Below are 25402 nucleotides of genomic sequence, written 5' to 3'. Positions count from 1 at the left end.
AAAGATGTCTTCATCCTCGGGGACATGAGATGAAAATGGAGGATTTGCTCGAGCAATGGAAATTCCCACCGCAACGTCACAAAGAGAGAATATATATCCATAAATATTATTGAAAAAGATAAAAAAAAAGTTCAACATATACGAATTAACTTTATATCGATTAATATCATAAATTTAAATGTAAGATTTGAAATGAAATTTAAGTAATCTCTTTCATAAGTGGACATTTAATCATTTACCACAGTTTATCCGCGCGCTTAAATAATAATTTTATTTAAAAAAACCAATACTAATCGCGGTCGAGTAGGACAGAAAAAACCATTTTTGTCTTTTAAAGACGCGGTACCGAAAGAATGCAGACAACGCAGCGAGGAAGAAGCGTACAGAGCGAGAGGAAGCGGAAAAGAAGAAGGGACTTTTATAAAACCCATCCATCCCCCAACCCTTGCCGCGTAGAGACATTGATACCTACCGGCTGACGGTACCCACCTACAACTCGACGACAATGGATCCTTTGCGGCCAAAAAAAGCGTAAAAAGAAAAGACAAAGAGAGAGAGCGAGAGAGAAAGAGAGAGATAGAGCGGTCCACTTTTGGCATAGGGAATGAAAGAAAGAGCGGCAATGATGAAAGCATTGTCCCTGTTCAACGGCTCTTCTGTAAGCCTCCGAGGCGACCGGTCTATCTCCTTCAGCTCCACCATCTCTTATATAACTACAGTCACTTCCATCTTTCCGATCCATCGTCTCCACGTGCCCGCTCAACCTTCGAGTTCATCTTTGGCTATCTTTTGCCTTTTGCCAAAACAATAAAATAACGATAGAACTTTATCGCTTACAGACATCATTGCAACTATAATGATTACGCGAAATCGTTTCCTGCATCTTTATATACCTCATTTTACGCATCTTCAAGCGAAAATTCGCAACAATTTTGTCATCATTAGATATATATACTTGTAGAAAGTTATTTTTAAAATAAATAAATTTTAATTAATTCTTTAAAATGCTAAAATTTTATTAATTTTTAATGTTAATTTTTATGCGTATTCGAATTAAGCACGCGCGCGCTTTTACAATTTGCGCAAATTTGGTCGATTAATGTTAATAATTTGATTCTACTTAGAATTGCTAAGGAAATGTCTCGATTTCGTAAATCGGGAGATTAAACAACATGAAATGGCATGTCGTCTCCCAATCCTGGAATGTAATTCGAGAAGCCAAGTGTTTGCGTGTCTTCAAGGCTAGGGTGATCTTCGGGACCCTTGACTCGCTGGGCGTAATAACGCGATAATCTTCTCGCGCAAAACAAATAACGGGGCAGCCCGTTTCCCTTCGATGCGGTGAGCTCTAACCCTTTCGTGAAAGGGTCTAAAGAGAGCAATCCCCGATGATCGATCACAATCGACTCCTTCCATACGAGGGCATTCTTTACTATGTCGACGCTCACAGAGAATGGCGAGCGCGAGGGTTTAGGGTTACAACCCCTCAGTTCCGCGTCGTGCCGGCGTTGTTATTCTTCGAGCGAAAACTATTTACAAAGTCGAAGCTAATGGCATCAAGCGATTTTGTTCCATATGCCTCAACACCCCTGTGCAACATTAGCGTACTGTTCCTAATAGGATTCTACATCGAGTGCCGTAACATCATAATGATCTTTCTTATATATTGAGCTAATCCTTCAATGCTATAATCTTTCAAGACTGCTTCGTTGAAATATTAAATATCGTTAGAATATTTTTAAAATCTATTTTTTCAATATGTGTTGTAGTTTCTTATGATAATCATTACTTAAGTTCCATCAATGTACCAAATCACTTTTTACTTCATTCGTTAACAGACTTATCAGATTACATAACTTTTATAACATTTTCTATTTCAATTGTTATGACTCTAATTTTTTTGAACAAGTTTTATATTCTTATATATCTAGATATAATCTTCTGTTCATTTTTAAATCTTTTTAAAAACAGTGCTTTCTACACACTTTTCTTGTCTTCAGTCCCATGACCTCGTTCGCAATAATAACCAAGTATATAAACAAGCAACACAACCGAAAGTATCTTTCCTGTCTACGCCAGTGATAACGCTGGTTCTCAATAAACATAAAATGAACAGAACTAAAGAAAGAGGGAGAGAGAGAGAGAGAGAGGGGAGAAAGAGAGAAAGCAAGGGTAGCAAGGCAGATGCACGTGCGAAGTCTAATGCAATAAAAGTTTGTCGAGTGGGTCGAAACATATGCATTTGACCCGGTCAATCTCGTAAAGCTACTGATCCTCTGTAGCTTTCCCTTTCCCCCCGTCCATCTCTCTTTTTCCATTTTACAAGCGCGTCGATCGTATCGTGTACGATTCATGTCGATTGCGAAATCAGTTTAACACAAATCATAGCACACACATTCATTGTCACCGGATATTTCAAAGATAATAGCAAAGAAGACATCTATAATCTAATTATATCATTCACAAAATCATAATATATCTTTCTATATATATAAAAACGTAAATATAGATCTCGACAAACGAATATATCTAACAATAAGAGGCACTCAATATTGTCCATTAATTTTTTCTAAAGTATCGAATATGTTAACACTGTTAACAGGTCGTACAGTATTTCTATAGCCGATACACTCTGTTAGGGAAAATTTGGAAATGTTAAGAAATGACGTAATATTCAAACTAGATCTATGAACGTAGTTCTATTGTGGAAATTTAATTGACCAGAAGGCCGACAATCCCAATCTCAAAACTACCATGGTTACGGAATCGTGGAACAAGTTCGCTCCGCCGCAACCGCATCCCTTTTCTCTCTCACGATCCTGGTACCCCTTTCCGCCGGAGGTTCTAACCGGGACCTATTTCTCCCTTCCTCGTCGACTATTACGATATGCCTATCCCGTTCTTGCTTTCAATTTGTTCTCCTTCTCAGACCGGCAGCGCGCGCGCGGCGCGCACAAATGGAAAACGGATTGATTAATCGTAGTAATTACCGATCAGCCCCCGCTAATTAGATATCCGACTCCTGCCCACCCCAAGGCCCCCAGAGGGTTTCCTGCTAGCTACAGGAGGCGATGGTGGTAGTACCACCGCATTGAGGGGACTTTCCGAGCCTTCGGCGGGGTTGATGAGAGACGTCGAGGGGGCGGATACGTGGCACGAGAATGACTAAACGAGATCATTTGACGAAGTCAGCCAGCGAGCATGAAATGAGCACGCCAAGTTTTGTTATTGCAGCAGATCAAATTACTGTAATTCTACAATAAGATATATGATATATCGCATCTCTAAAATCATACTATAATATATCATACGCATCGTTTTACGAAAATCTATAAAACGTCCAATTAAATTTTACCGATGTAATAATTGGTAATTTAAATGATAGCTTTTTTTTGTCGTGCATTGACTATGCAGTCAGTAGGCAGTTTTTGAAATTCCGGAGAATAAACGATACGGGGAGCTTACACTCAATCAGGCTGGAAATCCTGAGTGCGCAACCGTATAAGGCGTACCGACTCTATAAGAAGGCACCGCGAAGTGATGGAACGGCGCGATACGAGCAACACCGGCGACACCGCATACTCATGTGACTTACAGTTCTTGATGTCACCTGCCCTCGCTGCGCGCAAACGAGTCTGCCCGGCATGGATCTTGATTCACATCGAGTACCGTCGTGGTCACGTTGGAACGCAGAAACATTCTTAAAATTCTTCGAGAAACGCGTCTTTCAATAGCTCGAGCCAGATCGAGCGATAATGACTCTCCAATTAGCTATAGCAGGACATTGACAGAATACCGAATCTTCCGATTTCAAGCGGATTATATGAAACAATCCATTTTTCTCAATGACAAATTCGGAATACAGTTTCTGACATAATTTTGAATAAAAAGATTTATATAGATACACATATATAAACTTCTTTATAATTTTTCTTGTAAATTTATGCATATCATATCATTCGAAAACCTTCAGAGAATTACAACGAATATGCGCTATAAAAGTATATCTTTTTTTTTCTTTTTAATTAATTGAATTAAATGCAAATTTTTCATTACCGTTCGATTATTCTTTTCACAACGAGCAGGGATCGCCGCAGATTCGAGATTCGAAATATACTGTTAAATTATCGCGCCGTTACTGAATACGTAAGACGGCGAGTCCATCCCCGTTTCCCATAATAGCGTGCTTTCTTCCTCGACAATCTCATTTGCGGGGAAGTCGCTCCCATTCTCTATCCTACAGGTAATCGAACGATCTGCAGTGAAACTGAATATAGCTGATTCCGAATGCGAAGTTGCTTGCTTGAAATGCAAACGATACAGCTTATTCTCATTCCCGGATACTCTCGATGATTATGTAAAGATCAAGAATAGAAAAAAAAACCGATCGCAGGAACTATTTTCCTACAATCTTCATGACGTAATTAAATCCGAAAAAAGCTGCTTCCATCGTGAAAACATCGATGAACACGATTCAAATTCTATCGCGGCGGAATTTATACCGGCCGCGGCGAGACGAGGCACATTGTAAGCTCGTTAATATTAATGATAAATCAATTTTATACCATCTTATATGCGCGATGCCGTTGTCTCGCGTGCCACGCGGCATTCTCGATCCGCGCGGATTATTTACCGCCATGACGAAACGCGTTACCACCTTTACGCGTGCCAATGATTTATCGCCCATCGTTCAGTCGCGCTGGCAAAGGCCGTTTACAAAACGAGTCATGGTGTTTTCGTGGAATACGCGGCGCGAGATTAGGTCCGGTCCGGAGCAACGGGAGTGACGTTTAACGGCCATTGCCTTTAAAACTGTGACATCCACGCCGGTGCAACAATATTTGCAGAACACGGGACCGAAGGTGGGGCGGCCCGCACCGGGGTAAGGGAGTACGCGGGGAAGAGAGGGCCGGAGGGATATTAACATCCGGTCGCGGGGATTTACGGCCCCATTCGCGTGGCTCCCGGGTCTCGGACGATTTTGTAAAACGAAATGTCTCGTTAGCAAGTCGGTTACAGCCGAATGCGTATACACATGCATACGACATACGAAGGGGATGTCGTAGATTACTCGTGGTTTTACAACGATCTAAATTACCCCCGCGACGTACAGTTATGATGTTAACGATCGTATGGTGAAGACGAAAAAAAAACCGAGAGAGAGTATCGCCGAGTAGCTACACTTCGTAGAAAAAGTTCTTTTTCTTTTTGCCGTCAAGAAAAGTCAGTCGGTACTAGATCTTCCCTATACAGAAAACGATATACAGAAAACAATTATTATGTATTATTCATTCAATAAAGTATAATAATAAGATCGTATTAATTGTATCATAATCCTACATCCTAAATATAAATTAAGATGACAATTTCAACGAGATTCTCGACATCACCGGAATTTATGTTTTATTATTCATCTCGTACGCGAGTGTGTCAGAGTCTTTTTTCTTTCCCTAAGTAACCACGAAGCGGTAAATTTTGTCCGGTGATTAAGCGTCGTCTTGGAGGCTTAGACGAAATCGCTCTTCGTCTCCGTTAACATCGAAACCCTCTCAAGATACTGCGAGTTGCGCGGCGCCGGTGCAGCTGTAAGTGATAAAATTATTTCGACCTCTGGTTTTAAATAGAGTAAATCGGCGCCGGGACACCGTATGTAACGAAGAACCGTGTCGTGGAGAAACAAAAGTGGAACCAGAATGCTCTCAAGACGGTGGAATTATTTCAACGCGCGCAGGAAACCGCTTATCACAACATGGACAGATTCAGAAATTGCCGACAGATTCGGAGACTGTAATTAATCCGTACGAAGAAGTAGTACGAAGAAATACGATTTTCAACGGATGTCAACACGATCTTCATCGCGAGAAATAAAGGCGACTGTTTACGCTGTGCAAGAAGACATATTTCGTTGCGCGCCGCGCCGCGTTGATATAATGCGCGAGATATACATTGAGAGAATAAATGAGCCTAGTGATAAAATTATTTAATCCGTGACTTAAACAACCTAAATTACGACGTATCTCGCGCGGTATATATACTGTGCGTATAGAGAAAAACTCATACACTGCCACGGCGTCGGCGGAGGAAGCGCCGACGAGACAAACGGCGCGGGGGATGAAATTATTTCGACCGCGGATTAAACGGGGTGAATCGTGGGCTACCGTTTGCGGCATACAGCGGTGTATAACCACGCGAAAGAAAAATGTCGTCGAGATTCCGCGAGTAGCGGCTACGAAATAAACGGCCTAGGTGCAATGCCATGCCAGCCCAGAGCCACCGCGGTCGGAGGAGGATGCGCGAGGTGGGCGAGAGCCGATAAATAACCTCTGCTTTATTAGCAAGATACCACCACCAAGTGGGGAGAGAGCGGTTAAATTAGCGAGAATATTAGCACACATTTGCGCCGCTCGCACGCTGCTGAAATGATGCACGTGAACATTAGTGTGCGACACGAAGAACGATGGTTTTGCGGATGATGGTTCTCAAACAGGAGGATAAAGTTATTTAGCTTTCAAATAAGAAGATGGCCCATTCCTGGATGAGCAATTGTCGAGTTTGAATACGGTTTACAATCGCGCTAATGCACCATAGTAATTTTTTATTGCAACATCTACCTGCTAATTTTACAATTTCAAGAGATCCCTTCCATGTTATTCTCAACCGTTCATCTCCCTGCGCTTCTAAGTACGTAATCGTTCGCACATTCTCGCACGCACCACGCACGCGAGTGATTTCTTCCCTACGCTGATTCCTGCAATGTACGTGCGATTTTCAGACGCGCGTTAGGTAGAGGTATGTGCACGCTTGTGTACAAGCCGCGGAGGGCTGCACACAGTAAAACAAGCTGGCAACGGTTCTAACTACTGTCCAGGCTGATATATGTGACGGAAAATTGTGGACGAAGGGAGCGAGAACGAGAGAGAGAGAACGAGAGAAAGCGCCCCGAGGGAATGGTCGGTCTTCTCGATGCACGTAGACGTTTCTCGGCTATTTTATTTACGAATTATTTCATTTGTCCAGCGTATTCTAATTAGAGCAGCCATTTCTGAGCCGCCGTCGCCACCATTCTCATAGTCATCGTGGTCGTAGGTGCGCTCTGCTCCTTGTCCGGCCGACGCGTTGCGAGGCACGGGGGCAATGGCCACGCTCTAATTGCATTACGGAAACATGAGTTTCCTCCGGCGAAATATATCACAAAACTTATCGCGCCGCGAAGAAATTGCCGTGGGCTCGCTCGTATGCACTTCTCGGGTGCAAGTGCAAGCCTCGTAAGCTCCGCTTACGTCCCCGCACCCTTATATACCTGCTCCTGCTCACCAATGCAAATCGTATATCACAACGCGCACTTTCGTCTCGCTATGCAAAAACGCGAGTGGAGTTTGCTTTCACCTTCTCTATTCCGTTTTTTGCTCGAGACGGTCTTCCCCCCCCCCCTTCGTAAAAGAAGGCCAATACGCGGAGGAAGATGAAGATCGAACAACCATTTAAAACCGTTTAAAGCTTTGCCCTTAGACAGAGAATTTGGAAGCTGAAGAGAGTACTGCAAGGAACGATATGTGATCAAAACTCTCTCTCGAAATTTCGATATACAGAAAATATATAGAAAATATCATTTTTGTTTAAGAAAAATATCTTGTGCTTTATTTTTATTGTACTGCACAAAATGATACCTTAATCTGAAATTCGGAAAAAAGAAAAAGCGATCGTATACTCATGGACATAGTTCATAACGCTACTAATTAATTTAAAAATAAATTAAAAATTGCTTTCACTCACGCAGCGAATTTATAGAAAAATGTATTTTCTGACGTAAATTTCAGCAGAAACATCCGAGGAATGCTGACACGTTGAAAAATACCGAATGTAAACAACGAGCTCTTGCCAAATGTTCCAGCTTCACCCCACTTTTCCGATCGTCGACGATGCAATTAGCACCGTTCGCGCGACGACGAAGCGCAGCGACTCGGTAATTACCGCGGCTTTGCGTGGGCGCGTCCAGAAACGCGATGGAAATAAATATAAACGACGCGCCGCGCGGTTGGCTGCGCGAAGGCATCGCGAGCGTCAACTTCGTGGATCGCTACCGGTGGGTCCTCCTTAAACTTGATTTGTGCTCAATTACCGTAATCCTCTGTCCTCCCCATTCCCGCCTCGCTGTAAGCCAACGCGAGACGCTTGCGAATGTCGCGACGATTTTATTTATACGCGCCGCGAGCCAACCAGCCACGTCTCCACGGCGTCGCGGCGCAACAGAAAGAAGAAAAAAGAACGAAAAAAAAAATGGGGAAGAATGATGGAAAGAAAAGTGAAGAAGACGCGTCGCGCATATTCCGCCGTGTACCGATGCAATTCGTTTCGCATTTTATATCCGGCCGCGAGCGGTCTCACCTTTCCCTGCATCCCGAACCCCCTCTGCCGGTTCCGACGATACGTCGAGCATGCACGTTCGCCCGATTCATCCCCGTGGAACGACGGCAACCTGGATTATTTCGATCTTCGCTGCCGCTAAAGTTAGCCAAAGAGATTACTGCGGCGCGACACGATTTCATCCACGAGGGGAGGGAAAGAGGAGAGGATGCAAGAGCGGAGGGGCCGGGTTGTGACGCGACTACGTCGTTTAAATATCACGGTAAACAGGGCCCGCAGTAATTCGGATGCCGGCGCAGGTGCCACGCGGAAACATCTATCAAGATGGCGAGATTGGGGGTGCAAGACCCAGCCCATTCCTCGTTGGGAGAAAGGGCGGCGGGAGGATAGGGTGAGGTGGATCAACTCGAAGAAACGGGGAATTTCTCTCTCTGTCTCTCTCCCCGCGGGACAGAAAGGACTAAGCTTTCACAGGACGGCTCTAACGTCGTCTTAACCCTTTCCGGCTAATACCGAATCGTAGGGAATTAACGGTCGCGACGACGATCGTGTTCACGAAAACCTGTCCTCGAAGTAATGCGGTTGGCTGTCTAATAATTTACGAGTTCCGAAAATATCCGGGGAAACTTTATTGAAAAGCGATTGTCATCGCAAAAGAGAGAAATTGGAGAAATCCTTGGAATATAAAATGCAGCTTCGCGGCGGAGAGCGCTACACCATTTTTTGCACCTAACGGGTAACTCGATCCTAAATTTACATACGTTCTGTGGAATCATTTATCAACTTCAAAAATAACGTGCGATTACTTTGTAAGTTTACCAAAAACAATTCGATATAAGAAAATTATTACCTAAACATAGAGATCGTCATATCGCTAAAATTATATCTACCGTTTCTCTCCTTTTAAATAACAAATCGCAGATATTTAAACTACACTTTGTACCGTGTATTAATTTACGAGCATTGGAAATATCACAATTGCTTGGAACTTGGTCGAGAAATAATCGTTATACAATGTAAAATAAGGACTTAAGAAGAGAATTATTCTATTATGATAAATGGACTAACAATTTCTGTGCTCGTAATAATTAGCTTGGATGTTAAATAAGCAATACGTTGTAAGGCGTTGCAAGGTTGACAATGTCTGATAAAATTCTACGTAAAGTAGGACTTAAATTTATTATTGTAACGCATAATAGTCACGCAGCAATTTATTGATTACCGCCATTAAAGATATAATCTTTAAATATCTCGCAGACTACATTCCTGGTAAATTCGTATGCACCAAAACTGTTTCCTTCGTAAATTGCGAATGTACCAAAAAACGGCCGTAAAGCTTTAGCGTATATTATCTCGTAGCAATCTCTCGCGCACTTGTCTTTTTTTTCAACTCATCATTTTTAACTGTCTGTGCAAACGTTTCGTAATCAACGTGTCTCGTTTGTATCCACTACGGTTATCTGCGAATTGCCTACGTTAATGGTAAACGATTTGCGGGCCGTAAATATGCGTCCCGGCCGTTAACGTAATCGCCAGTACAATCGTGCCGCAACTTATCGGTCGCACCTGCGACGACTGCGATGATGTCTTCACGAAATGTCTTCGAATGTGGATGAGTCTACCTACCGGGTCGTAGGAACGTGAAACATTTCCGCAACAAGTTATTGCCCTCGCAAAAATCGAGATAACTAGCGAGAATACTTGCGAGATAACGGGAATAAAGATAGAATCGCGAATCAGTGCCTGGTTACTATCAGGCAATTGCAACCGACTCAAATACTGTGTCTACCGGTATGTTAGTCATTATAGTAGAAAGCACAAAAAAGAAAAAAGAGTGAAGATATCTCGGAGCGAAAGAAAATTTCGTAACAAACAGGAAATTGCGAAAACGACTGAGGAAGAGATTGGCGAGGTTGCGACTGACGATCCAGATACGAAAATCGTAAAGTTGCTATGTAACAGCGACTAGTATAATATCCAGTACGGTACTCTTCGCGCTAAGATTAAAGGTGCGTAAAGCGAACGCGGCGCATAAACGTTTTAGAAGCTCTTCAATTCTATGGCTACAAGACTGCGCGACCAGCGCGAGCGAGATATTATTTTAAACGCTACATTACATCCGTGTGGTGCGCCAATATTACGCTGTTTCCCCGTTCGATATTGTTAAGATGCATTTATATTATTGGAGCATGAACCAACCAGAGCAACAGTACATTCATTATAATGTGTGTAATAATTAAGAGCAAACAAATTCGTTCAACCCAAATGAAAATGCCTTTTACAATACTCACATGGCAAATCTAATACGATGTGAATGGCGTTTTGGAAAATAAGTTTTGATATTTTATCGAAATATCTCGCATAAAGAAAATAATACAAAGGATATTAATCGCTAACGAAGGAATTCTGTGATAGCGCAAATACTTCCACGAGCACGAATGAACAAACGTATACAATTATAGATATAAATGCATAGATACTTGGCCCTGCGAAAATGATAGTGTAATCAGTAATGTGTTGGCCATGACATAAAAAGTTATACGTCAAATATTAGCAAAAAGCGAATTTTTGCGCAGCGAAGCAGCAACGATCTAATATTTTCATAGAGCGTAACAAAGGATCTCTAACGCATCAATGTACATCCAACGCGATAAAACACACTAGAGAAGAAGCATTATGTACCGCGAATGCGAGCAAATGAATTGTATGGCAAAATATGAGGATTACTGCGATGCATTATGATGTAAAGTTACGTAACCCGATATTTCCGGTCAATGATGATGTGATCGAGGCAAAATGTTTTCAACATCGTAACGATCCGGAATAAATTTCGGTTTATCGAGGACGGAACGATCTCTCCGCCATAACTTTTTAAGTATGACGCGGAATTTAGTGTTAATCCCCTCGGTTAATCCTATTCTTAATAACGGTTGATTTTATAACTCCTCGAACTTAAGAGCAAACGACAATTAACGTCTTCTTCATACATACGTTCTATATTTTATATTTATACATACTTCTATATTTTTAACCTTATGTTATGAAACTGCTCGCTCAGATCATATACACATATGATCTCATTTATTCTTCCCTTATCTCTCTCATGGTTCTATCTTTCCAATTTATATACGATATGCGAAACACAACTGACTGACATATTATTTAATTCTTGCAATATTTTATAGAATTCTTTTTTTCTGTATCAAAATACGATAACGATCCTGAAAATCTCACGAATACAAAATTCGTTCGTCGAGATTACGTAAGCGTCGCAGTGCAACGAGCAAAACCGTGAATATCGATGACGCACGTGTGTCAGAGCGAATTAAATCGAAGTCAGGGAACTACAGTTGCAATCAGCGCTTCCTTGAGGTCATGGAAAAACACAAATTACGGAAATCAGCCCGCCCGTTTGACTCGCTGACACGCATACTACGCCTACCGCGCCGTTTGTACTCGCGTGATTGGCGCGCTGAAATAATCAGCTTGTTGCAACGTCAACGTGCAATCGCTGGTGTGCCGAGCCCCGGTCGTGCACGCCTCGTTCCGTTTGATGTACGGGCGTAATTTCAGGGTGTCTGGAATTCGCATATGACACGTGCGACGTGCCGTATGATTCGACGCCCGTTCGCCGCGCTCTCATGCCCGCCGGTCTAGAAAAAGTTTCTCGCTTGGCACGCATGCAGAGCGAGCGAGCGAGCTTTCGATCGTCGTCGCTTGGGAAGACTCGATCATGGCCGAGAGATAAATTTGTTTACACTTGCGAACACGCAAAAGTCTGAATACACCCTATAAAATTCCTCGATTATCTCATATTTTTCATGACAAATGTTTAGAATGAAATATATACCAAATTTTTGAACGATTTATTTCCATTCTGTGCAGCGCATTTTATATTTAATGAATTTTTTTCAACCACACACATATTAAAATTGGAAATGACAATCAAAAATTCAACACATTAAAATTGGAAATAATAATAAAAAATTAAAAGAGTCGCGTATTAAATTTTAAAAGTCGATTTTCTCATAAAGTTCTTTTATGATATGCAATTTTAGTACCTGAAAATTATAACTATTTTACGCGCGGTAGAATAGTTATATCGTGTATAAGAAATAATGCACTCACCAGTTGTTAACTTGAAGAATCGTCAACCCCGTGTCCTGTGCCAACTGTTTTTTCTGGTCTTCCGAGGGATATGGATGCTGCAAAAAGAATAAATTCGCTCAATTAGAAATAAAATTGAATACAAACAATCTCGCGTACTTAAGTAACTATTAATGCAACACAAGTCAAAAACTCGTGTACTTAGAGAGCGAAATTGCCAACGAAAGATTGCAATTATTGCATACTAGTCCCAATAGAACGGTTATACGTTGAACGCAACAATTAACGAACATAAAATGCGAAGATAAAAAAAAACAATTTTCTCTTTCTCGGTCTCGCTCTACCATCGCTTTACCGTTTCGCGTTTCTCGCCGACGGACGCATGGCGGGGCTTTCAAATAATTTATCGAGTGATTTATCGCACACCAAGGTAAGTACATAGAACAGTGCATCGCGCGCGCTGACTTTTATCTGCGCGACGATCCACGCATTACAGGCGCCGTATCGTCTAGATGCACCTGCGAAATATTATTTATTGCTGGCCAACAACAATAAAAAAAACACACAGGCACACAGAAAGAGGAAGAGGAGGAGGCGGTGAAAGAGACAGCAGCTACAGCAAAAAGTTCCTTTTATATATCGCGCTCTCGGACGACCGCTTTTTATCGCGCGGTTGCATCGACGCAGATGCACTCGCACTACGCCAAAACGATGCGCCAAGCGCGACACGCCGCTCGTATTGCCCCTCTTCGCAAAAGAAAAACTGTACGAGTGCACACCGAAGAAATGCAAGAAGAATACTGATGTAGTAGAGGAACTCGGCAAAACGAAAGATTCGTTCGATTTCAAATTTGAATATTACTGTAAAATAAATTATTATAATAAAAAGAAAAAAAAAGATAAAGCCGCTTATTTACACAAAATATTAAATAGACCAATAAAATAAGTACAACTGGAGTATTCTTTATACATATAGTCCATTTTTATACATATTCTTTATACATATAGTCCATTTTTATGTATCATTAAATCTTTGGCTGTCTCGTGTCCATCATGGGAAATTTGGATAGATAAATTATAACGCTCACCGGATATTCCATCGATCTTGTGCCATAAATTCGTGCAACTTCCTAACCGTTCTTTCGGAAAAGTTACTGCGAGCATTAATATCAAGAACCGAATCTTTCCGATGTTACGCAGTCAACCCTGTGCCAAGCTTCTAAAAAATGTATGACACGCATATGCGACATTGCGCACCTGCATGCTACGTCAAGCCCGGTATCTTTGTTCCCGCATGATATTAACCTTCGCAGAGTTCAAGTGAATCCTTTTTGAATACGTAACGCAATGTCGGCGGTCGCGTTGGACAATTTCTTTCATAATAAAATCAAAGCTAATTAATTCGTTAGGGTTGGTTTATAATAGCCGTAACCGTTGATTTAAGCCGTAATCTTTAAGAAATTGACCAATCACAGTCGAATATTCTTCTCACATTCGACTGTGATTGGTCAATTTCTTAAAGATTACGGCTTAAATCAACGGTTACGGCTATTATAAATCAACCCTTAACGTGATTCAAATAATCAGTGGCGCACATTTAATTCAAAAAATATCTTCGCTTTATAATTAAAGAACGGAGAATTAATTAAACCAAATGGACTGATCTTCACGAAACTTACTTGAACGGAATAAAATCTTTGCGGTCGGAATTGAGAGATACCCATACTCTGAAGAGCATTAAAAAAAAAATTCTGCACGCGATGTACAGAAAACAGTCACCGACGCTCAATTACATTACACCTAGCGAGACGTATTAATTTCGAGGGCACAGGCACATCTCAATTTTAATCTCGCATTAACCGCAATTATGAAATTAGACGCACGTAATCGTCACAAGTAAATAGTCCGCCGACAGTTGCGTTCCCAATGGAGACGTTCCCTACGAAGACTATCTATCCGCGACACGCGAGGATTATGTTAGTCAATTTTCTCGATGTAGAAGAAAAACAACGAAGTCTTCTCGACCAAAAACTACTTCAGCATTGATTATTTCCTGTCTTGTTGCTCTACATTCAATCTCTAATGCCGGGTACTCAATAGGCCCTGCAACGTGCAACGCGGTTGCTACAATTTTTTCACAATGAGTTTGTTGAAATAAGACGTACTCACTAGTTGCAGCAACTAGGGCCTATTGAGTACCCGGCACAAGACACTAATATATACAATTAAGAAACATATTCAACCAGCGTATTTATTAGACATACCTCATGATATACTTGCATTAAATTTAATACAAAATCAAGGTTACGCAACGAACAATGGTTGGCTCAGCTTGGCCCGTGCCAAATTATCGACTGGCACGAAAAGATCCGGCCACGCATAAAAGCCGGCGGCTGCGTCGCGAGCCGACGAACCGCATCATATTTTTACATAATTAGCACGTGGCGCCCGCGGTATTACGTCCTCCCTCCCTCACGCTCCCGATCGTTACTTTTTGCCGAAGCTTGCGGTATTTTTGGACACTGCCATAGCCCACAAATCCATCCCCCGGGCCCCACCGCGACCGATGCTGTATCATGTTTCTTGGAGGCGAGCCACGATATACATACATCAGAAGCGTGGCTCCGTTTTCCCCACCCGCCCATCCCCGGTACACCCCATTGTGCGCCGGTGTATATCCGATCCGAGCGATTCTTATCCTAATTAAATCGGCTGAGCGTATTGTCTGGGCGTAGAGTTTCCATCGGATCTCCGTGGATATCTAACGCCGCGTATAAAGCCGCGTCGAGCGGAGAATTGAGACGATCTCGCACGGGCGCGGGGGAACCCCCCTCGAGAGGACGATCCGAACGCGAATCGATGCGCGCTAAATTACAGATTCGTCGACATGATCGACGCACGACATGCGGGATGCCTCGAGTGAATATCCGCGTCAGACCGACTGGCAAGGTGTACGAACTTCATTCGATTATCAAGATCTGAATCGACCACGTATATCAGTTAATTTCCCCTATAATTTTCCGTAGCCATATAGGTGACGAAAAGTTGGTATATTTCACGAGAATTTATACTGACATGTACCGTGAATATGTAAACGGGCACATGCATTATTTTTAACGCTAATGAATGTACCACGAGTAATGATTGAGCATTATTAAATTTATAAACGGAATGTAATAAACGGCCACCTGTCTTACGCTCGTCGATCAGCGATTATTAAACGGTTCTGAATCGCCAGAAATATACGCGATATTTGGTGAAGCGATACTCTGCAGTTTCTCTTTACGGTTCGGATTTTCTAGAGATAAGTTGCCCGTTGGGTTCGTTGGTGTATGCATAAAACAATCAAGATAATTGTCGAAGCTATGTGGGGACTGCCTGGCTGGCTGCTTTCCACCCTCCGCGCGATTCGAGATAGCTGCTGCGAGCGAAGGAGGAAGCAACGGTTGAGGGAGGGAGATGGAAAGCAGGAGCTATCCAATTACATTGAAAACAATAGTCTTAAGTGCTCGTGGCGGTCCGTTCTGGGCTACCCCCCAACCCTGTAGCGTCGATGCTTTTCCACCGACGGTTTCCCATTCCAGGCTGCGTTATAGCCGTGGCGACGCGCACGTTTGATTTCAAAAAGATATTGCCCACGGAATACTACATATCATATAATATACTTATTTTTCTAAGTCTTTCCATTATATCGTTGTACAACATTCATATGCGAAACTGCTCATGGTATTACATTATTATATTTTCAATATTCCGTTAAATAATACATATATATTAATGAGGTATACTTTATAATAAAATTACGATGATATCATCGGTGGCACCGATGACGAAATGGCCCGTTTGGTTCTCTTCATCGAATACAAATCCGAGATGGGAACGAGAGGAGAAAGAAAGGCAGAAGCGACGAGAATGAAACGCGCCGCGTTGCAAGAGCACGATTCAGTGGCCAAACAAGCGATAAAATGAAAATGAGCGGTAAAAAGACAATATGAAAACCATTTGGGTTTTCCCGAGGGCTGGGGCAGGAACGAGCCAGGCGGAAGCGGGGCTAAGTGTGTAAATGAGTCCGTAGTTTAGCCCGATTGCCTCTAGACGACCCCTTTCCGCGGTGCGCAAACCTCATCCACGGCTCGCTACCCTGATAGCAGCACCGGTATAGCTGAAATAACCGTAGTCTTCCTGAGGAGCAAACTGCTCCCTAAGACAATTCTCGAGACAATGAGATCGTTCGTAGCCCGAATTCAAATCAGTACAAATAGACGATGGATTAAATGTCTGTATTAGATGCGGGGCTGTTTCCTGAATTGATGGCTGCTCGCTGGATACTTCCGGGGCCATCTTTGGAATTATTCAATTACGATACTAAATTGAATAAGATATCTAAACTTATCAATACCAGCCAAAATTGAGTTAGTCGCTCGAAACAATTTACGAAGTAGACCGCTAACATTTGCGATACTCACCCGTGTTTAAGAAGTTATATAAAATGAAAATAATACAAATCGTACATTTCGTTCAACGTAATCAAAATTATTTCTATACTTCTTACGATGCAAAAGTATACATGTTACGATTGATCTAATTTCATGAGCGAGACGTAACAGACGTTAAAAAGACATCATTATTCTTTCGTCTCTGGTACTATTCGCGCATTGATCCGCAATTTCGCTCGCAACGTTCCCGCGCGCGAGCGTGACAATTTGCTGGCGCATCGGTTCGATGACGGGGACCGCGCGTGTGCTGCGTCAGGTCGTCGATGCCTGGGACGGGTGGATGGGATGCACATTGGAGCTCTTCCTGGCCTCGTGTCTCTTCGTGTCCTTCGTCGTTCCGGGATGTTACCCCACCCCGTGGTAACCGGGGCTCTCGGTGCCGAATGACACGTCGATGACGACCCGCTGCTGACTCCGACTAACGAGCGGGGCGTTGGGGGCGTGGGAAGCCACCAGAGATCGCGCCTCGTCATCACGCGCCTCGGAGTCCCCTCTTCCGCCTCGCGTCCAGAGAATTCATGTCGAGCGGATGAGGTCGCGAAGCCCGAAGAGGTCACTACGGGTGGCTACGTCGATTTCACATCACCTGATCATCGGATCGTGCGGATCGGCCGACTAAAGCAAGAGAGAGCTGAGTGGAATCGTTCGTGACAGGCGAGCTGATAAACGAAGGGTAAACGCGATGAAATAAATGGCGGTGGTCGCGATGCGAATTCGTCTTTGTCAGAATTGCGAAGGATTTAAAACTGCCTAGATCAGAACGAGAGAAAGAGCGAGAGAATCGCATTCAGGCAGAAGCGCCGATTCCCAAGGTCGAAGTAAAACAGGAACTCGGGAACGTCTTCGTTCCCGCGATGACTTCACGTGTAATTACAACGGAAAGATGGGAGCCAGCCAATTGTCACGAGTGAATTTCGCGCTGGAATTGCCCCGACCGGTCGAATTGATGGGAGGGAAAGCGGGATCTTTGGCGATGTGAAAATGAGGAGGAGGAAATGGCGGATGAGCGAGGGGCGGATATAAAATAGACGATGTCAGCGCGTCAGTCATCCGTAATACCTTCATTCCGTTTGTCTCCCTCCATTGGTTGGTAGAGAGCATGTATATACATATATATTATATATAAGGTATTTCCATGAGCGGACACAACTTCGTTATCGCCTCAGAGGTTATTCAATTTCGGCGTTAAAATCTTCTAATGTACCATTATTGCTTCGAGAGGACACGACGACCTCGCGGAGCGGTAATGGCTTGCTGCACGTCGAAAGAACTTGAATGAAATTCTCTTTAAGACGGAAGACTAGCCTGACATTGTGGCCAATTGACAAGGATAACGAAAACAGTCTGTAATTGGCCGATAAAACACATTTTAACGCACATTTATTGTCAGAAAGTATTTGTATTGTATGACACGTTTGATGTTATAATAGACACATGTCACACACATGTACGGGCATACCAAACAATATTTTTGATTGTTCTATTATTTCACTTTTGTAAAAAATGTGTGCGATGTTTTAATAATACAATATATTATGCAATAATCAGTTCATCAATACAACTACTTTCTGTCGCATTAAATTTTTGTTTTTTCCTTGATATGAAGAAAATCGATTTTTGCTATGCGTACAAACATGTATAGAATCACACAACGCGGTTATATGAACAGAATGTAAAATGAACAGAAAAAGATTTAAAATGTCACGCGTTTTTAACAAATTAGATAAAAGATCAATTCAATTTTCAGCATCAAGAAATCGATTCCTATCCAAACTTTATCACGTAACGTGCTATTTTGAAAATTCTTCGCGTTTCCTTGTATAATTACAAACGAAACACAATGGAATGCATAAAGGTATGCGTGCGGACGCGCCTGCAGCTATATGCGCCATGCTCGAACGATACCAGATAAGCCGTACCCAAAGATGGTATGCTGCTCTGATGCCGACTCGTGGTAGAACGCTAACCAACACGGCAATGAGAACTCGACAAACGTGGAGTTCCATCTGCCAGATAGACATCGTTCCGCGACTTGCTTCGTCATTGCGGCCAAGCTTTCAATATACAGCCGCTTACGTCCCTCAGACTCGCTTACTAAGGATCGGAATGTTTTACTTCCGCATCGCTTTCGTTAAAGTATAGCTATATGTATCTACATGTAAATATTTCCGATATAAAAAACAAAATAAAAAATTTTATATAGTAATTATATTTAAGTAAGAAACACTCTAGCATATAAAATATAAATGTAATGAGATACCGAAAATACCGTAGACTGTTTTAAATTAAAATTAAATTTAAATTACAGGTTCTTACCCCGGGACTTGTGTTCTTTTTCTCAACTCGCGCCATAAAATAAATAAACTGATCACGTGCAATAAATATTGCACTTGAAACGCTGAAGCGGTTTCGAAGTGCCAAAAATACTGACAACAAGTAAAAAACCGATAGCATCGAGTGATGCGTGGCATTTTTGATGGCGATCACCGATACAAGGCTCAAGGACAGCCCCGAAGGTAGCTTTACGTACGCGAGGCTCTCGGAAATCCATGGACGATTCCGCTGGTCGGTTCTCTGGAAATCGATGCTGACGAGCGAATTGGTACGGCGACCTGCGGGGCGTGGTCGAGCCGAGTCTCTGTGACACGGCCACCTCAATCACCGTGCGACGCCCAAACCTGTCATTATCACGCGACCCTGTCTACCGTAGGGTCTACGCGCGTACGCGTACACACAGCGCCCAATGCGCCGAGGGCGCATACGTGAACGTGCGTTGAGTTCGACGCACGATCAAACTACGTGATCCAACGGATCACAAGGAACACGCGTCAAGGGCGCCAGACGTAGTGTGCTGAGGGGATGCAGACTCGTTGATCACCTCCTTGTCGCAGTACGCGGACACACCCCCGTCATTGTGTCCTTCGAGGTAACGCGGCGCTGGAGGAGGCGGATCCTTCCTTCACAGGAAGGTTCAATCGTCCGCAGGTCCGACGACCATTGACCCCGGCTAGTGACCCAACTTTGTCTCCCAATTTCATTGATTAGGCCTCGCGCTCTCGCCTGCTGCAAGCGTCGTATGCCACTCGCGACCCCACGAACTCAACGCTGATTGAACCGTACTAATGAAACGGTTGGTTGTAACCCTAGCCTAATCTCACGTGTGAGAGATACCAGGCTTTTAACTTCAACGATCTGATTAACCTACTTCCAGCGAAGATCTTACAATTAGTAAAATAAACTTGCTTCTAACGCAACTTTTATATTTATCGCGTACATTTTTTGCAATTCTGTCAAAACCTCAATATCTCAATTAAGGAAAAAAGCGTAATTACACGACCCAAAATGAGAGATTTGAGCGGAAGACACAAAATAAAAGACGTTGAATTAGGGTGTTCGATATCCGCACCGCTTCATAAAATTGGCAAGATTATGTGCAGCCTTCGTTATCTTTCTCTCTCTCTCTCTCTTGCTGGCTCCAAATGCGAACGTTGCTATTCCCAACGTCGCTATTATTACCATCCCCGTCTCTTCACAGTCAATGTTTGAAGACCGTATCGAATTCTCGCCGTTAATGAGAGGCGGGCGGAATTATTGACAAGAATCCAGCTCGCTCGGATCCCACCCTCTCTCCCACCCAACGTGCCGCACGTCAATCGGTACCAAGCACGCCTCGTGACTTGTGGGAATCGGGATAATTATAACGTTTCCGCTGAGTTTCGATACGGGGAGGGAGGGGCGAGCGTAATGGTGGAACCTCCTCCTCTTTCTAGGGGCCCCTCAGGCGGCAATTCTACGCTCACGCTCGCGCCGCTACCCAGCAATCATCCCCAGTCAGTCTTTCAGTCAGTTCCGTTGCTATTTAATTATCCATTTAAAGCGTGTAATCTTCTCCTACGCGGCACCGATTCACTCGTGCCGGTCATCTCTCGATGAGGGACAACGAGAACGATGATGACGTCGTGAAGGTCTGAAGAGGGCACAATTTTAAACTGTATGGCAATTCGTGATGAAAGTGCATAATATATAAAAAAGTCCTTTATCTTAATCGTGAAATGTAAAATGTAATATATATATAGTTATTAATTTTCCCTTATAATCTCGCGTGTCCAGATGATTATTTATATTATCTCAAAGATAGTATTCATCGTCATCCAAAGAAAAGCTTGTCCTTATATATTCATGACTAATAAAAGGAAATAAAAAGGTGGAATACTACGCAGACAATAGCAAACAATCGATCGACGAGGATGAAATTATCACATGTTTCATTTACATTTGACACAGCAAGATGCGTTTTGTTCAGCTGACAAGGATAAGGTCGTAGGCGATCGCAATAGAGAAGGCTGAATTTAGATTGCTGCAGAAAAGCGTGGGAGTACACCGTGTATATACATCGGTCCGGTCGAGACGCAAATGGTCATCGTTACCGATATCGGTAACAAGGATACGGCTGGCACCTGGAAGACCATTTTCTTCCCAGGTTTACTATCGAGTTGCAGGTTCAAAGAAAAAAATGAAACGAGGATTAGACTCGCGAAGATTCTTTTGAGCGGCTGAAAACGTGTTCTCCGGATTAATGCAAGCATTGTTTGAAAATTTAAATGTTTACAGACATAGTTTGTTACAAAAAAAATAATATATGAGAGAAATCGATAAATCTTGGCAACATTTATTGTATTCCATTATTTCACATTTATTTGCGTTTCGATGATATCTGCTGAGAAATCAAATTTTAGATTTTATTTTTCCATTGCAGAAAAACAAAGAGTATGGTACGTGAATCGTCACGGGATCGTCCCTTCGTCATTCAAACGGGACATAGCTCCGTCCGGAGAACACGTTTCCAGATCGTCTTCCTTTCTTACCCCTGGCGCAGAGGCGTATAAGCGAAATAGCTGTTAGGTGATATTGGGGTATGGCATGTTGCGAGGGCATCGATATATATTTCTCCTCGTCGCATCTCGTCGTTCTTACCCATTTAGGAGCGTAGGTGCTCCGCTACTCACGCTCGGGACTCGTAGGTGGAAGGGTGGAAGAGAGGCGACCCTTCCGCGTTTAGTGTCAATTTATTCGGGATTCCCGAGATTCCCGAGGCTTTGCCACGCACGATCAGCCTCGCCCGTTTGCATAATATTGTATTTATTTCGTCTTGTAACCTCGTACACGCGTTCCCGTCCCGCATTGTCCCTCCCTTCCTTCGCCCTCTCACCACCAAGTTTCCGCGCCTCGTGTATACGTGTGGGTAGTGACGGGAGAAAGCTTCGTTTAGTTCCCTACTTTCGAATAGCGTCATATATGCGAGGCCTGAAATACGGGCTATACGGGTTGCAAGAAAATCCACGACGGCGGCTCTTCCTTCCGACACCTTTTTTCGCATCTTTCTTCGCTCGCTCTCCGCAACGTATCCTAATATCACGCGCTTGTGACGAATTATTTAGATGTAGTTAACATATGTTGACTTCGGTCTTTCAGTCACATAATCGTAAAGTTACCTGAGATATATATATATCATATTTACACAAAAAATGTTTTCTTTGTTACTAATCGTGCAACAACTCGAGTAAATTCAACATGTGATGAATTTCATTAATTTGATCGTTGATTACTATTATGTATCGTGTCCCGAGTACATTAACGTAGTGTAGCAAAATGTGTATTCAAGGAGACATCTACACGGCGATGTAAATGTAACTGGCTGAGACACCAGTCGGAATTATTGAAAGCGAGGCAAGCGTTGTTCAGCGATAAAGAAAGGCAAGGGGCGGCTGTTATCGTTGCTCGTTTCATGAATAAGCACGCAACATCCGTATCGAGAGTACGAGGAGCAACCACGTTCGATAAGGCGAATCGCCAAAGTAAACGGGCGTCGTGTTATCGGTCGTATCGCCGGAGTGTCGCATTAATTTAAATATTTAGCTGCGTACCATTTCGCAAGTCGCACATTATAAATTGTTTCTTCATATTTCTGTAGAAATATATCTTAATGATTAAATTAATTTGTAATTAATCTTATTAAATAATTTTTGTTTGGATCAGCAATTCCAATTATCAACAGATAATGTGCTTTGAAACTATCATACGAAATAACTTGGTCTATTCTTATATTGTCTCTGATAAAATATTCATGATAAGAGGCGCGTGTGCTCTAACGAACATGCTTTAACAAACGGAATTATGCAAATCGCATGTCTTCAATGATCAGTATCAACAAGAACCGACGGAAGGTAGCGCCCATAAGTCCCCATAAAAATATTACAGCGTAACACGATCCATTGTGAACGCGATTAAAACGATAGTCCCATATTTCTTCTTGTACGACACGTCGTCGTAAAAGATGGCATTCGATATGAGAATAATTCTACGCGTCAAATTATTCGATGAAATGATAGCGAGCATAAATTATTCACACGCTACGAAATTATCCGTAGAAATAATCCTTCGGGCGCGCAATCGATACCGGTTGATTTTATAGGCGGTATACGTCAAAGGTATTTGTCGATATCGAGAATCACGTCCAAAAATGTTATTAACAGCTGCTCGGAGCACGCATTGATTTAACAATATTTTCTTTATGTCCCGCGAGGTAAATCACTTTTCCCGTCGAGCATAAAGCATCGGCGCGCGGTCGACATTCGCAATCATAAAATACAATATTCATAATGAGGACGTCAGTCAGAGAGGTGCGGACGAATTGACGGAGGTTGCTGCACGGACGAATGGCCGATTGCAGTGCGGCGCGGGGGTAGCAGAGCGGTGTCGACGGCGGTGGTGAGATGGTGGTGCTGGTGGCGGCGGTGATGGTGGCGGTGGTGCATCGATAACCCGCGCGTCGAAGAGTTTGAGTGATTGACGCGATCGGATGGAACAGATCGTGATGCACGCGGAGAAAAGTGTTGACCGCTCGTTCCGGGCGAACATACGTATGGCAGCCGACCCATTGACAGGTGCATAACGCTTTCAAACAAATAGGAACAAATTCCCCTCTCTCTTTCTCTGTTTCGCGTACATATCAAAATGCATTTTTAAAGCTTACCGGTGTACGGCAATAAATATCAACAAACGAGTATCCCCCTAGGCTATAAATAAAATCTATGTATTTTTAAAACCTTTTTTTTTTTGTTTTGTTTTTCATACACGTAGACACAACGCCCGTTGGACATTCGGAGGTATTTTGCCATCACAGGTAAGTCCGACGTATTTCGTCGCTGCGCATTTCGCCAGGCGTCCATTTCCGAATGTGCAGAACTTTTTTCCGCGATACGTTGGCGACTGACGCGATATTTGCGCAACGCGGAATTTTTTTCAAAAAAAAGAGAGAAAGAGAGAGAGAGAGAGGGAGATACGAAAAATAGGAAAAACACACCCAATGCTTTTCCACGTCGTAACAGAATGAAAGCACTAAACGCGCGATAGCCAGCAACAACACGAACGCGTGTACCCATTATGCCATAATATCGATAATAAACTTTTTCGCCGCTCGGGAGAGCGGCGATATTTTTTTGTTGACTTATCGACAATTCGCACAATGAACGCGATTATAATCATCACAAGCGTAACAATTTACGATAATAAAAAATCCCTCCGTAATCAAACTCCATCTAAATTCTTTAAAGATTAACGAGGCACGTGTTCTTTGCAAATATCTTAACTATAATTCAGAGATGTTTCTTCAGTCGCGCATCGTACAGTCGACTAATTTTTTAAGCACTTTCCCAAATTTAGTTGGTTACAATTCCCTTAATCGCATCATTTTATCGATAATCTCAAGAATGGCGGATGCCAATACGTGCGACATCGCTTCAGTCATAACGAATGACATCTTCCAGTTATAGGTCGAATCGCGATGAACGGTGTCGTTTTGCGTTTTATGCTTGGCCCCGGACAATTGATCCATCAGGCTGAGCGCGTAAGCTGTAGCGTTGCACCTGTGCATCATCGTATACTGTGTAGTGTGGCCGGTGGTGGATGCAACGCGAGTCTGCTTGGACAGGTGATTGTCAGTGCTTCAGGCGCCGCCTCGAGATTTTCATAGACTATCGTCCGTGCGAAGTCATCAAAACCGCAAACCTGAATATATCTCGGCCACAACCAGCTGTGGCCGAGATTGAAATCGTGCGATAGCATCGTGCTTGAGAAGAATGCATAACGAGAAAAATGATTTTACAAAACTTTCTAATTTAGTTACCCTTATCTTTGCGTAGAAGCATTTTTGCGATGGATAAATGCACACGTACCTAATACAATATTAGTTACATTACGTTACATTACTGATATACAGTTAATTGCGTATAATCCGTTTTTTAGCAAATTAAAACTTGAAGTAGATACGCCGATAATAAAGGTAAATCGATTTGCTGGCGATGGCGATCTGGAATTACAAAATTTCGCGTTGGTAGAGAGCGCGCGTATTTATCTATACGTTTGATGGCTCCGGC

At 42.9% G+C, this 25402-nt stretch overlaps 1 protein-coding gene across 6 annotated transcripts in view; it reads right to left on the bottom strand.

Moving 5' to 3' along the window:
- LOC112459981 (homeobox protein homothorax) overlaps positions 1-25402 on the bottom strand; it is a 376700-nt gene that overhangs the window by 75838 nt on the left and 275460 nt on the right. For all 6 annotated transcript variants that reach the window (XM_025024373.1, XM_025024374.1, XM_025024377.1 and 3 more), the window contains one exon: positions 12493-12569. In XM_025024373.1, coding sequence (XP_024880141.1) covers positions 12493-12569 — 77 coding nt within the window. The remainder of the gene's footprint in view (positions 1-12492; positions 12570-25402) is intronic.

This window comes from Temnothorax curvispinosus, unplaced genomic scaffold, assembly GCF_003070985.1.
Source record: "Temnothorax curvispinosus isolate PA1 unplaced genomic scaffold, ASM307098v1 QBEX01010285.1, whole genome shotgun sequence".
Lineage (NCBI taxonomy): Eukaryota > Metazoa > Arthropoda > Insecta > Hymenoptera > Formicidae > Temnothorax > Temnothorax curvispinosus.
This window is presented reverse-complemented; position numbering and strand designations above follow the sequence as displayed.